The 13,042-nt window shown below is 35.9% G+C and overlaps 2 protein-coding genes across 2 annotated transcripts in view; one reads left to right on the forward strand and one right to left on the reverse strand.

Annotated features, from left to right (window-relative positions):
- LOC141510163 (uncharacterized) overlaps positions 1 to 9,504 on the forward strand; it is a 79,108-nt gene extending 69,604 nt beyond the window's left edge. Inside the window, exon 3 of the mRNA XM_074220194.1 lies at positions 8,383 to 9,504. The gene's annotated coding sequence lies outside the window, so the exon portion shown is untranslated. The remainder of the gene's footprint in view (positions 1 to 8,382) is intronic.
- On the reverse strand, positions 7,838 to 8,841 carry LOC141510169 (vomeronasal type-1 receptor 1-like). The gene has a single exon (XM_074220208.1). It carries the CDS (start codon positions 8,837 to 8,839, stop codon positions 7,838 to 7,840), a length of 1,002 nt encoding a protein of 333 aa, XP_074076309.1. The 5' UTR covers positions 8,840 to 8,841.
- Positions 9,505 to 13,042: the final 3,538 nt, after the last annotated feature.

Below are 13,042 nucleotides of genomic sequence, written 5' to 3' on the forward strand. Positions count from 1 at the left end.
GCTCCTGCTCAGGGTGAGACTTGGAGCCACTCTCTGAAGGCAAAAGAGAATTTCACAGCCAGTGACATCCATGAGATTCTTCAGATCCAAGACTGCCATTGTGTAAGGAATGTCCTTGGAAGGAAACACCACAAAATTGTCAAGACCAATTTGGCAAAATCCTTCCTATGGATTTTAGCTTATGTCCAGTGAGGAATACATGGAGCTAAATAGATACGTAAGAAAGGAATTCCCAACAATCCAATTCCTGCCTGAGAGAAGAAGAGAGTACTTAGGACAAAAGCATTAAGAATGATATTCTTGAATTTATGTTAAGGGGAATTGTCATCAGAATCAGAAGGATCCATTGGAAAACACAAGTTGCAGATATGTGTGTCCAAGACCACCTCAATCCAACCCAAAAGAACCTATTTAGTATATGACTCATTTTTTTCTCTGTAAAAGACAGTATTGTACCAACTTTTTTCCTACAGGGTTGAGAGGAATGACCTGGCATTAGGAATAGAACACTGTCACTTGAACCTTTGCTCAGTTTGGTTCTATTTCTTTTTTTTTTTTTGATGCTTCATATTATATTCCTCAGTTACATATAAATTCCAGTTTTAACCTTCTTTTGCATACTTGAAGTTCTGAGTTCTCTTCCTTCTTCACATCCCACTCTGTGTTATTGAGAAAAGCAAGTTATCTGATCTAGGCTAAAATGTACATTCAGGCAAAACTTCCTTCTAGTACAGTCCTCTCTCACCCCTTACCTTCCTTTGAAAAAATATATTAACCCTTCCCACCTTTGCTTCTCTGTATGTGCTTCTTCTAACTACCCTAAGAAATGAGAAATTTTATAAGGTTTCAGTATCTTCTTCCCATGCAGGAATATAAACATCTCACATCATTAAGTTCCTTTCTTTTGTATCTTTTTATGATTCACTTGAGTCTCATAGTTGAAGGACAGATATTCTGTTCTGCTCTGGTCTTTCCATCAGAAAAGCTTGAAAGACCCCTATTTCATTAAATGTCCATCTTTTCCCCTGAAAGAATACATTCAGTTTTGTTAGTAGTTGTTTCTTGGCTCCAATCTAATCTCTTTTGTCTTTCAGGAAATCACGTTCCAAGTCCTTTGACACCTTAATGTAGAAGCTGCTGTATCTTGTGTTATCCTGACTATGGCTCATGATAATTGTTCCTTGCTGGCAGCTTGGAATATTTTCTCTTTCATCTAGGAGCTCTAAAACTAAAGTATAATATTCTTGGCAGTTTTCATTTTAGAATCTCTTTCAGGAGTTGATTGGTCCATTCTTTCGATTTCTCTTTTACCCTCTTTTTCTAGATTATCAGGAGGATACTTTTCCTTGATCATGTCTTGAATGATATCTTGGCTCTCCCTCTTTTTTTATCTTAGCTCTCAGGTAGTTCAGCATGTTTTAAATGATCTCTTCTTGATCTATTTTCCATGTGAACTGATTTTCCAATGAGATATTTCACATTTTCTTCCAGGTTTTCATTCTTTTGCTTTTATTTTATTATTTCTTGGTTTCTCACAAACCCATTAATTTTCCTCTGCTCAAATCTATATTTTAATTTATTTTTATTTTAGGGGTTTTTTTTTTAGGTTTTAGTTTTGGGTTTTTTTGGCAAGCCAGTGGGGTCAAGTAGCTTGCTCAAGGCCACACAGCTAGGTAATTATTAAGTGTCTGAAGTCTGATCTGAATAGAGGTACTCCTGACTCTAGGGCCAGTGCTCTATCCACTGTGCCACCTAGCCAAAGCCCCAATCTATATTTTTAAAGAATTATTTTCTTCAATAGCTGTTTAAGTCTCCTTTTCCATTTGGTCAATTCTACTTTATTAAGATATTTTTCTCCAGTTATATTTTTGGACCTTTTCTCCCATTTGACATTGCTCATTTTGGTTTTTAAGATGTTATTTTCTTTAGAATTGCTTTGTACTTTCTTCCCTAACATACAGTCTCAGTTTTCATGATTTTCCCACATCCCTTTTATTTCTATTCCCACTTTTTTCCCTACCTCCCTTACTTGATTACAAAAAATTGGGGGCCTCTACATGTCATGAAACTAATTCTTATTTTTTCTTAGAAGCTTTGTATGCATGACTTTGTTATCTTCTTCTGAGTGTGTATTTTGGTCATAATGATTACTATAGTAACTGTTTATATTAGTAGGAGAATCCCTGCTTTGCTATGGAAGTAAGCTCTTTGCGCCTCTGCTTCTTTTCCTGGGGTTGGGACCCCTGACTGCAACAGATCTGAGTATGGACAAAGCAACAGAGCCCTGCCTCAGCTCTAGCAAAGAGACCTCTCTAGTATCCTTCTGACCACCTTGCAATTCTGCTGCTACTGCTTCAATGACTCCTGAGACCTTTTCCTGGTCTGTTGGCATCTGCGTGCATTGTTGAGACTTTCCCTGAACTGTGTTTTACTTTCTTTTGGGGTGGCAGACTTTTCTGCTGACTTTCCGAGTTGTCCTAGGTAAATCCTGGATTGAATGGTCTAGAAATCACTACTGCTACCACTGACACAATTGTGCCACAGTCTGTTCCTGGATAACCAGGGCCAGTTCACTCTTGTAACACCTACACTACCCTGCAGGTCCTTTCTTATCCAGGTGCAACAGCCTGTTCCCACTAATCTATCGAGTTTTCTTGGACAAGAAAATGGTTGCAATCTGACTTTTTGTGAGTTCCACCATTCTAGACTTTGTTTACGGTCATATTTCTGGTGATTTGGGGTGAGCTTGGGAAAGTCTCTGCCTTTTTTCTGTTATCTTGTCTCCACATTCCAATTTGATGATATTTCATGAAATAATCAAATAACAATTTATATAAATACAACCTCAAAATGTAGAAGCCTTGATTATTGACAAAGGATATGTGGGAGATCTGTGGTATCATATTTACTAAACCCAACCTCCAGGAGGTGGTTTAAGGCTTCTTCTGTAAGTCCACATTGGGAGTTAGTCAATCATTGCAAGAAATGTGCATTAAAGGATTATAAAATATCAGGCAGAGGTCAAATCACTGGCATGTTATTCTTCATTGTTTGTCTTCTATTCTCTGTCTCTCTGTCTCTGTCTCTCTCTTTCTCTCCCTTTGTTTTTCTCCCGCTCTCAATATATTTACCTCTTGTAATACTGTGTAAAGGTAGCCAGGAATACTTCTGTTTATCAATTTTTTCTCTCAATGTGAATGGCAGCTTCTTTTACAGGTCCTTTGTAGTTGATCTGAATACTTATAATACGCAGAATATTCAATCATTCACAGGTATTTTTATTATGTTTTTATAAAATTATTTTCCCAATTACTTGCAAAGATAGTTTTCAATAATCATTTTTGTAAGGTTTTCTGTTCCACATTTTTCTTCCTCTCTTTCTTCCTTCCCCCCTCTCCCTGACAGAAAGCTGATATAGGTTTTAAATGTAGCACATATTAATTATATATCCATTTTAATCATATTATTGATAGAGAATCAAATCAAAAATATAATATCATGAGAGGGCAAGGACTCATAATTTAAACAACATATAATAAAAATTGAATATATTAAACATTGTTCCGCTTTAAGACTTCATATTTTCTTCTCTGCCAGGGGATGGTATTTTCCATCACATGTCCTTTTGAATTGTTTTTGATGATTGTTATGCTGAGATAAGCAAGTCCATCATAGTTGACCATAACAGAATGTTGCTGTTATTCTTTAAAAACAAATGTCACTGTATCCAAAGCCTTTTCGTTCTGCATATTTCATCCTTCATTATTTCATGCAAGTCTTTTCATATTTTTTCTAAAATTTACCTGCTCCTTATTTCTTACTTCACAGTGGTATTCCATCACAATCATATAACACAACTTATTCAACATTCCCCAAGTGATGGGCAGTTTCAAATCCTTTGCCATTACAAGTAGAGTTGCCACAAGTATTGTATCCTATATCAGGTCTTTTCTTTATTCCCTGATTACCTTAGTAAACAGACCTAATAGTGGGACGAAATGTATATATAGGCAGTTTGATAACTTTTTGGGTATATCGCAGATTGTTCTCCAAAATGGTTGGAACAGTTCTTGATTCTAGCAAGAGTGTATTTTTTTAGTTTCCTAGGTTTTACATATCCCCTCCAACATTTATTATTTCCCACATCTATCATTTTAGCCAATAGGTGTGAGATGATATCTCAAAGATGTTTTAATTTGTATTTCTTTAATCAATAATACTTAAAGCATTTCAAAAACCAATATATAGAATGCTTTCATAAAAATTGTCTGTTCACATCCTTTGACAATTTGTCAATTAGGAAATGATTCATATTCTTAACATTTTGACAAAAGTTTTAAAAGTTTGAAGCTTTAGACTTTTATCAGAAAAACTATAAATTTTCTTCTGAATTTTGAATCTTGTTTACATTGGTTTTTATTTGTACAAACCACATTCAATTTAATGTAATCTGAATCATGCATTTATATTTCACTGTTCTCTGTTTCTTGTATATCCATAAGCAAAATGTTTAAGTCTAGGTCATGAACCTATTCTGTCTATGTTTTGTAAATAGTACAAGATATTATCTATGTCAGGATTCAACCAGATTACTTTCTAGTTTTCCCAAAATTTTTACCAAATAGTGTGATTTTATTCCAAAATCATCATTATTTATATTTATTATTTATAATTATTTATTCCAAATTATTATTGTCTTATAAGACAATTTAAGATTTGCTAATATTAGACTTCCTTTACATTCTCCACCACTACCTCCTGTGAAAACCTGACCTTTTGTTCTTCCAAATGAATTTTGTAATTATTTTTTTCTGGACAAAAATAATATTTAATTTAGATTATTTTGAATAATTAGGATAAATTAAAGTGGAATTATCATTTTAAAAAATATTATCTCTGCCCATACATTAACCATGAATATTTCTCCAAGCATTTCAGTCTGACAATTCATATAAAAATTATTTAATAATGAAGTTAATATGGTTCATGGGTTTATCTTGACAGGTATAATCCTAGATATTGTATGTGATTATTTTAAGTGGAGAATCTGTTTAAGAAAATTTTTTCTATTTATTTAAGGCAATGGAGTTAAGTGCCTTGCCCAAGGCCACACAGCTAGGCAATTATTAAGTGTCTGAGGCAGGATTTGAACTCGGGTCCTCCTGATTCCAGGGCCAGTGCTCTATCCACTGTGATACCTAGCTGCCCTAAGTAGAGGTTCTTTTGCAATTTATTTCTTGCAGGGTTTTGTTGGTGATTTATCTAAATTTATTTTATTTTATTATTGGGTGATGATGTATATAAATTTATTTTATATCCCACAATGTTGCTAAAGTTATTAATTTTTTCAACTATATTATGGCTGAATCTCTAGAATTTTTCAAGTTATATTGTCAGATTATTTGTAATACGTTGTTTCCTTGCCCATGGTGATCCCTTTAATTTCTTTTTCTTCTCTTATGCTAGCATTTCTAATACTGACAATAACAGGCATCTTTGTTTCACTCCTGATGTTATTGGGAAGATGTCTAGCTTATCACCATTACAAATGATGCTTGCTCATGGTTTGATGTAGATGCCCTTTGTCATTTTAAGGAGGAATCCATTTACACTAATGTTTTCAAGGGTTTTCTCTAATTTATTCACGTAAGCATTTAAAGATATAATATATGCCCTGACAGCCATCTTGAGTGTATCCCATAGGTTTTGGTTTGTTGTTTTGTTATTATTATTGTCTAGGATGAAATAATGAATTCTTTCCATAATTTGATCCACTCATTCTTTAAAATGAGGTTATTCAATTTCCCATTAGTCTTGGGTCTCTATCTCCCTGATCCATTATTGCATGTGATTTTTATTGCATTATGATCTGAGCAAGATGTATTCACTATTTCTTCCTTTCTGCAATTGATCATTAGGTTTTTATGCCCTAGTATATGGTCAATTAATGTGTAAATGCCATGTACTGCAGAAAAGAAAGTATATTCCTTTCTATCCCCATTCAATTTCCTCCATAAGTCTAACAGATCTAGGTTTTCTAAAAATCTGTTCATTTCCTTAACTTCTTTTTTGTTTATTTTATGGTTAGATTTATATAAATCTCATTGTGGGAGGTTGAAGTCTCCCACTAGTAGCATTTTGCTGTCTATGACTTCCGGTAACTACTTTAACTTGTCCTCTAGGAATTTGGACACTATCCCATGGGGTGCCTACATATTCAGTATTGAGACTACTTTATTGTCTCTGGTACCTTTTTAGGAGGAAATACTTTCCTTCCTTCTCTCTTTTAATGCTATGTCTTTTGTAGCTGCTTTGTCTGAGATAAGGAATGCTATCCATGCTTTTTTCACTTCAGCTGAAGCAAAATAAATTTTGCTCCAACCTATTAGCTTTGCTCTGTATGTATCTCTCTGCTTCAAACAACCTTCTTGTAAGCAGCATATTGTAGGATTCTGGTTTTTCATCCAATTCTATTTGCTAACATCAAGGGTTTTGCTAGGAATGAATATTGCATTGTATTAAAAGCTGTTTCCTGCAACTCTTGATATCCAAAATGATGTCAGAGTGGATGGCAAATAAACTTATTTGTTCCCAGTTGATATTTTAGCAGACATTATAGAATGTATACAAAGGAGATGATATACCTGATCAGAAAAGATGAATGATTTCTCCCATAGGGAGTGAAAGAACTCCATTTCATGAGGAAAGTCACAGATCTCAAGCAAGTGGAAATTCTGCAAAGTAAGCTGAGCATAGGGATATTTTATAGAGAGTACCCACGTCTCTACATGTCAGCATAATATTCTTTTTATCCCTTCAGAGACCTGAAGAGAAGTTGGAATTGAACATAGCCTCTGAGATGAGATAATAGATGTAAAGTGTTTACTGTAATTTTGACCACAAAATAGGTGCTTAACAAATGATTATTTCCTTCTTTATTAGGTAGGGAGATGGCATAGGGAATAGAGACTAGGGTCTAGATTCAGAAAGACCTCAGATCAAATCTGCCCTCCAATGTTTACAATCTGTATGACTTCAGACAAGTTATTTAACTTCTGTTTGCCTCACATTCCTCAATAGCAAAATGGAAAGAATAATGACAGTTACCTCAAAGGGTTATTGTGACATTCAAATACAATTTTTCTAAAGTGCTTAGCACAATCCCAGGCTCACAGAAGGTGTTTAACAAATTGTTATTTCCCTTCCATTTCCTTCTCTTCAAAGTTGGAAGTCAAGTAGCCAAGATCTCCCTTGTCTGCTACCCTCACCTATTTGTTCGCAGCTCTAACAGATGCAGAGCACTGAATAATTACGCTCTACCAATAAAGAAAGAAAGGCCCATAAGCAGCCCTTTGAGCCAAGGGTTACCAAGGAAATGAGACTTGGAGAGATATTATTATTTTCCATTGGTGCCATGTGCAAGAGGGAATATTTGGGATCCATTTGTCTCTTGAGGGACCCGTGAGGAAAAATAGATGAAAGTTTATCCTGATGGTCCCTTCAAAGCTGCAGCAAGTCAGACTGGTCCTGAAGGTAAGAAGAAATTTTCAAAAATAAATGGTAAATCTTGCCTCTTGAAAGAGAAGACCTTAAATGAAGATCACTAAATATGGTTGTTGTAATGGTGTTCTTGCTTGGATTTCTGTTAGACTTGATGGGGTCTTATTTTTTTATGAACTTTATGCTGGTCTGTGATTTTTAGAAAGAGTGCAACTGGAGTCTTCCACTTGAATTCAGGACCTGACTCCATTGCCACTGCAGTCACTGGATCCCCCATCTGTCCCTTTTAGTCCAAATGGCTTCTTGAGGATTCTGGATCTGCTTTGATACTTCTCTCTCAAGGCCTTCCAGGGACCTTTTTCTCCTTGATCAGAGCCTGGGTAGAGATAAGGGACAGGGTATTCATGGAGTCAATTTTAGTCTGTGGACTTTTTCTACCACGGACAGCGCTGTAGTACCTGAGGATTTGTGAGTCACTGTGGATCAGCATAAAGGGACTAACCATGGGAAAACAAGAAGCCAGGAAGGTACAGGTAGGCATCACCCAGGGGCTAGGGGTCACTGAATACATATATATTGGCAAGAAGGAACTGAATAAGTAAAACGTGACAAAGGTGCTCACCAGCAGTAGGATCATTTGGGTGGCTCTAATCTCAGGGAAGGCTCTAGGAGAAAAGTTGTTAAAGTGCACCTGCTGAATCCTCTTGTGGTGCTTGTGCAGGAGATGAACCTTGTAGCTACAGGTAAAACTAATGAAAGTTATACCCATAGCATCAGGAATGAAGAAGACAATAGCCTGGTAGGAGGCCCGATTGTCATTGGTGACATTAACAGAACAGTGTCCATACTCTATTGTTACTGAATTATTCCTTTTGTCACTAGATCTTTGAAGATTCTGAAGAATCATAATATTTTGCAGCATATGGAAAAGCCAGAAGAAAAGAATAGAAGGAAGAATGTATCTTGGGACTCTGGCCTTTAGCTTTATCCATCTTGGCTGATGGGGACTGATGATGATGGCCTGAAAACCACTCAGAAGACAGGTTATACTAAGGGAAAGACCCCAAGCCACTCTGTGAATATAGAAGACAATTTTGCAGCTAATGTCATCCAGAAGATTCTTCAGGCCCAAAGCTGCCAGTCCTTCAAGGAAGCCCTTGGAGAGAAGCACCAATGAGTTGGTCAAAGCCAACTGAATGATAATCAGATCTATGGGCCTCAGGTTCTGACCAGTGAAGAACAGGAAGCTGAAGAGATAAATTAGGAAGAAGTTTCCCTGAACCCCAATCCCAACCTGGGAGAAGAAGGCAATACTCAGGAGTATGTCCACAGCAATCATGTTCTTCGTGTCCTTAGGAGAAGAATTTCAGTCTGATCCTATGGATCCTGGAGAGAAACACCAGAACTTTATTCCCACCTGAAAAGGAGTCATTAGATGGCTCCTTCCATGCCACAGATAGATACAAGTCAGTCAAATATATCTGCTTTCAATCTTTCATGATTTCTTTTGTCATTTATAAATTTTCGGGTTTTTTGGTTATCATATTTTTTACTTAAGATCAGCAGGCTCTGCTTTCATGATCTGTATTTGTACTAAAAATGAAGAGAAAGTCTTTTGTTCCAGGCTTAGCTTGCTGTTCTTTTGGGAATACTTGCACTTAATGATACTTGCATTATGACTTTGTAGCTCTTCTGGTTCAATAAACTTCTCTACCTGGCTCTTTTCTCAGAGGGGCCTTAATAGATCCGTTATCTTGCCAATTCATTCTGAACTTACAATCCAGACACCTACAAGTATTTTCTCGATATATTTGTTTCATGCCTCCCTTGTACATTTATGAAATAGAATTTTGGATCCCAGGTGTTATACTTTGCATTTCATTTTACCTCATTAGTTTCTTTCCAATAAATGTGAGAAGATCTTGCCAGGTTAAAATACAGGCTTGAATCAAATAAAATGAATTTAATAGGGAAAAATATTGTAGCACCTGGAGAATCTATTCTTACATAAACTTCCCCTACCAAAACCATCCAAGAGTCCAGGCACTTTTGGAACCATATAAATAGGAGGAGAGAAAAAGGACATACCTCCTTTTTATTTCATATGGTATTTTGTTATAAATAATGCTAGATTTGACTTTTAGAAATTATGAAACTTTATAGTTTTCAAAAATCTAATTTCTGGTAATACATCAGATTTTCTTTAACTATTGTAAAAAATGAACATTTTCTCTAAATATGTTAAATACAAACTCAGGAGCACAATTGATTACAAACCAGAAAACTTGTCTTACCCTGTATGCTTTAATCCAGAAAAAGAGATAATTACTCACCCTCCTTTAGACAAAATAGCATTGTGTAAGGAGGCAAAAAATGTACAACCCAACTGGTGTACAGACAAACTTCCAAGGAGTTTTAATGTTTTCCTTATTCTCGTTTAAGTATAAATATCCCCATCTCCCTCTGCTCCAGTTGGTCACTTCTATCTATAAGTTTCTTGGGATGTCTGAGAGTTTAAACATCCTGTCTAATATATTCCTTCTATTTTGTTCTCACCCTTTATTATTTTTTATAATATATTCTAATTGTTATAAGGAAATAACCCTTCTAAACAGTAACCTATAAGGTCATATTCTCCTTTTTTGGATATAGTTATATGATTTAGGTTATTGTCTTTATAATATAAGGAATTATGGTAATTATTTTTCTGACACTGAAGCATTTCAGTTATTTCTGTATAAATTTATTTGGTCAAGGTTTTTAACATTTGGACATATGACTGTAGTCTTTTGACTAGGATTTTAGTATGTATGTTTATTAATATCCAATAGCTATATTTGTCCATAGTTCTATTTTTTTTTTTTTTTTGCTTAACCATTCCTCAATTGGGTATTCGGACCACATGGAGTTTTATTTATTTATTTGTTTGTTTGTTTGTTTATTCATTTGTTTATTTGGTTGTTTGTTTATGGCAATGGGGTTAAGTGACTTGCCCAAGATCACACAGCTATTCAATTATTAAGTGTTCGAGGTCCTGGTGACTCCAGGGTCAGTCTTCTATTCACTATGCCACTAGCTGCCCCTATGGTATGTTTTTTAAAAATGTTTCATAAAGTATTTTATGAAACTAAAAAAAATAGTTTATGTAGGATAAGTATTAAGTCCTCCTCAATTTTGTTTTAGGTTTTTGCAAGGCAATGGGATTAAGTGGCTTGCCCAAGGCAACTCGGCTAGGTAATTATTAAATGTCTGAGACCGGATTTGAACCCAGGTACTCCTGACTCCAGGGCTGGTGCTTTATCCACTGTGCCACTTAGCTGTCCCCCCTCCTTAATTTTCTGATGAATAGTCTTGTAAATCATCTAGAGTAGGCATAGGTAATCTTTTTTCTCCCAAGGGTCATTTGGATATTCATAACAACATGCATGGGCTTGATTTGACAAAATGCTTAATTGATTCAGCCCTAAAAAGCTCCTAGATTTATTGAATTTTGAATCCCACCTGTAGTTGCTGTAGCAACATCAGACTAATACGACATGTGCTGGAATTTACCGATCCTTGATCAAGACAAAAACTTTTGTTTTATAATTTCTTCATTTCTAATTCAGTCCAACTTTCTGCTGTAATCTCAGATATGATGATTGAATTATTTAGGACCTATATTTCTCATATAGATTTTTAGACATATATGAGTATATATACACATATACAGCAATATATTTCTTGTATATCTGTTGATTTGTTTCTTTTTTATTTTCAGAAATAAGCATCTACTGCATTTCTGTTCTCATTCATTGCTCTCATTTTTTATGGCTAGATATTTCTGTAGTATCTTTATCTTTACTTCTGTATTGTGATTATGCCATATTCCTTTTTTCCTAAAGTGATTTCATTTTTGTCCCTTTTCTTTTTGAACTGTGACAGCAGCTTTATTAGGTTTTTCATATAGACAGGTTTTGGTTTTGCTTGTTAAGTCAAGAAGCATTTGTTAAGCCCTTATTATATGCTAGGCACTGTGTTTGAGGTTGAAGTTTCAAGTAGAAACAAAAGAAAGACAAGTCCTTGCCCTCAAGGAGCTTCCATTCCACTGAAGGAAGACATATATACAAGGGAGCTGACAAAGTCGGAGAATATATCTGATTGGGTCATGGCTACAAAAGTCTGGAGAGTCAGTGTAAAGTCAGATGATGATGATGATGGAAGATTGGACTGGACCTTTTATTGAAAATTGAGGTCATGTGAGCAACAAAAGTGGACTAGACTTTGTCCTCAGTCTTCATGGCCCTTGGAGCTATGCAAAATAAAACTTATGTACCAAAGGTAAAGCAGCTCTTTCTATGCTGTAGGACACACAAAGAATCCAAAGGAAGGTTAAAAATGCCCATAAGCTAGGAACTGATACTCATTGAACTCATTCAACACCTCTCCCTCCCTCCCTCCCCAGTAGTGACAGGTAACCTGCACTAGGAGACCAAAGTTCAGAACACAGGTTTATAGAAAAATCCGTGTTTAGAGCAGGCCCACCCTCCATCTTTGCAGTCCTTTGACATACCTTCTGAAAGCTTGTGCTGACCTCAACAGTCAGCTGGGTCAAAGTTCTGCAGGTGTGAGAATCTCCTGTTGGCTGCAATCTAGAAAGACCAGTTCTACTAATCTATGAGTGCTGCTGCAAAAAGACACTGGCGTTTGAACATATCACAGAAGACCAGAAAGAAAGGAATAAGTCACCAGGACAGGGTGCTGCATGGGTGGAGTGGGAGGTTGCCCATATTCTACTAACCTGGTGGACAGAAAACAGCACAGTACTAAGCTGGGACCACTTTGATCAACCAAAAGTCAGATGTGCCAAAGACCTAAGCTAGTGAAGCATGAGTACGGGAGAAGACTCGGATACTTTCAGATCCAGTCCCCCATGCAACTACAATCAGGGGAAAGAGTCAGGAAGTGAGTAAAAACAGAAATATCTTTATTTGTGTGTCTGTGTGTGTGTGTCTGTGTCTGTGTGCATCTGTGTATGGGAACCTGAAATTACCAAGTACTTCAGCAAGATGAAATCTCAAAGATGAATCAATTGGAAATAAAAACACAGTAGGAACAGAGATAATGGAGCCTCCAGATCTAATGAAGGAGTCTTTTAATTCTCTGAATCAATACTGCAAAATAAAGGAATGCATTTCAGCATTCTTTGACCCAGAAAACTCAGAAAACTGAGTACAATGCAGATCATGAGATGCTTTTCTTGAGTGACTTAAAAGAGACAAAAATCAAAACAAAGCTTGATAGGAGAATCAGAGCTGTAGATTATTTGCTTCTTATACACCTCAAATAACAGAAATACAGGAGAAGTGAATAAATGAAGCAGGTAAAGACGGCAAGAGTGACAACAGAAAATACAGTAAGAGACTTCTTTGGAAATATGTAGAAGGAGATAGGGAGAATGTTAGTAATGTGGTAGAGGTGACAATGAACAAGTGAGTGGGTGAATAATGGATAGAACATGGTGAAACCCTTTCTACAGGATAACGATTCTTTTGTTGGACTA

Source organism: Macrotis lagotis, chromosome 1 (assembly GCF_037893015.1).
Source record: "Macrotis lagotis isolate mMagLag1 chromosome 1, bilby.v1.9.chrom.fasta, whole genome shotgun sequence".
NCBI classification, from domain to species: domain Eukaryota; kingdom Metazoa; phylum Chordata; class Mammalia; order Peramelemorphia; family Peramelidae; genus Macrotis; species Macrotis lagotis.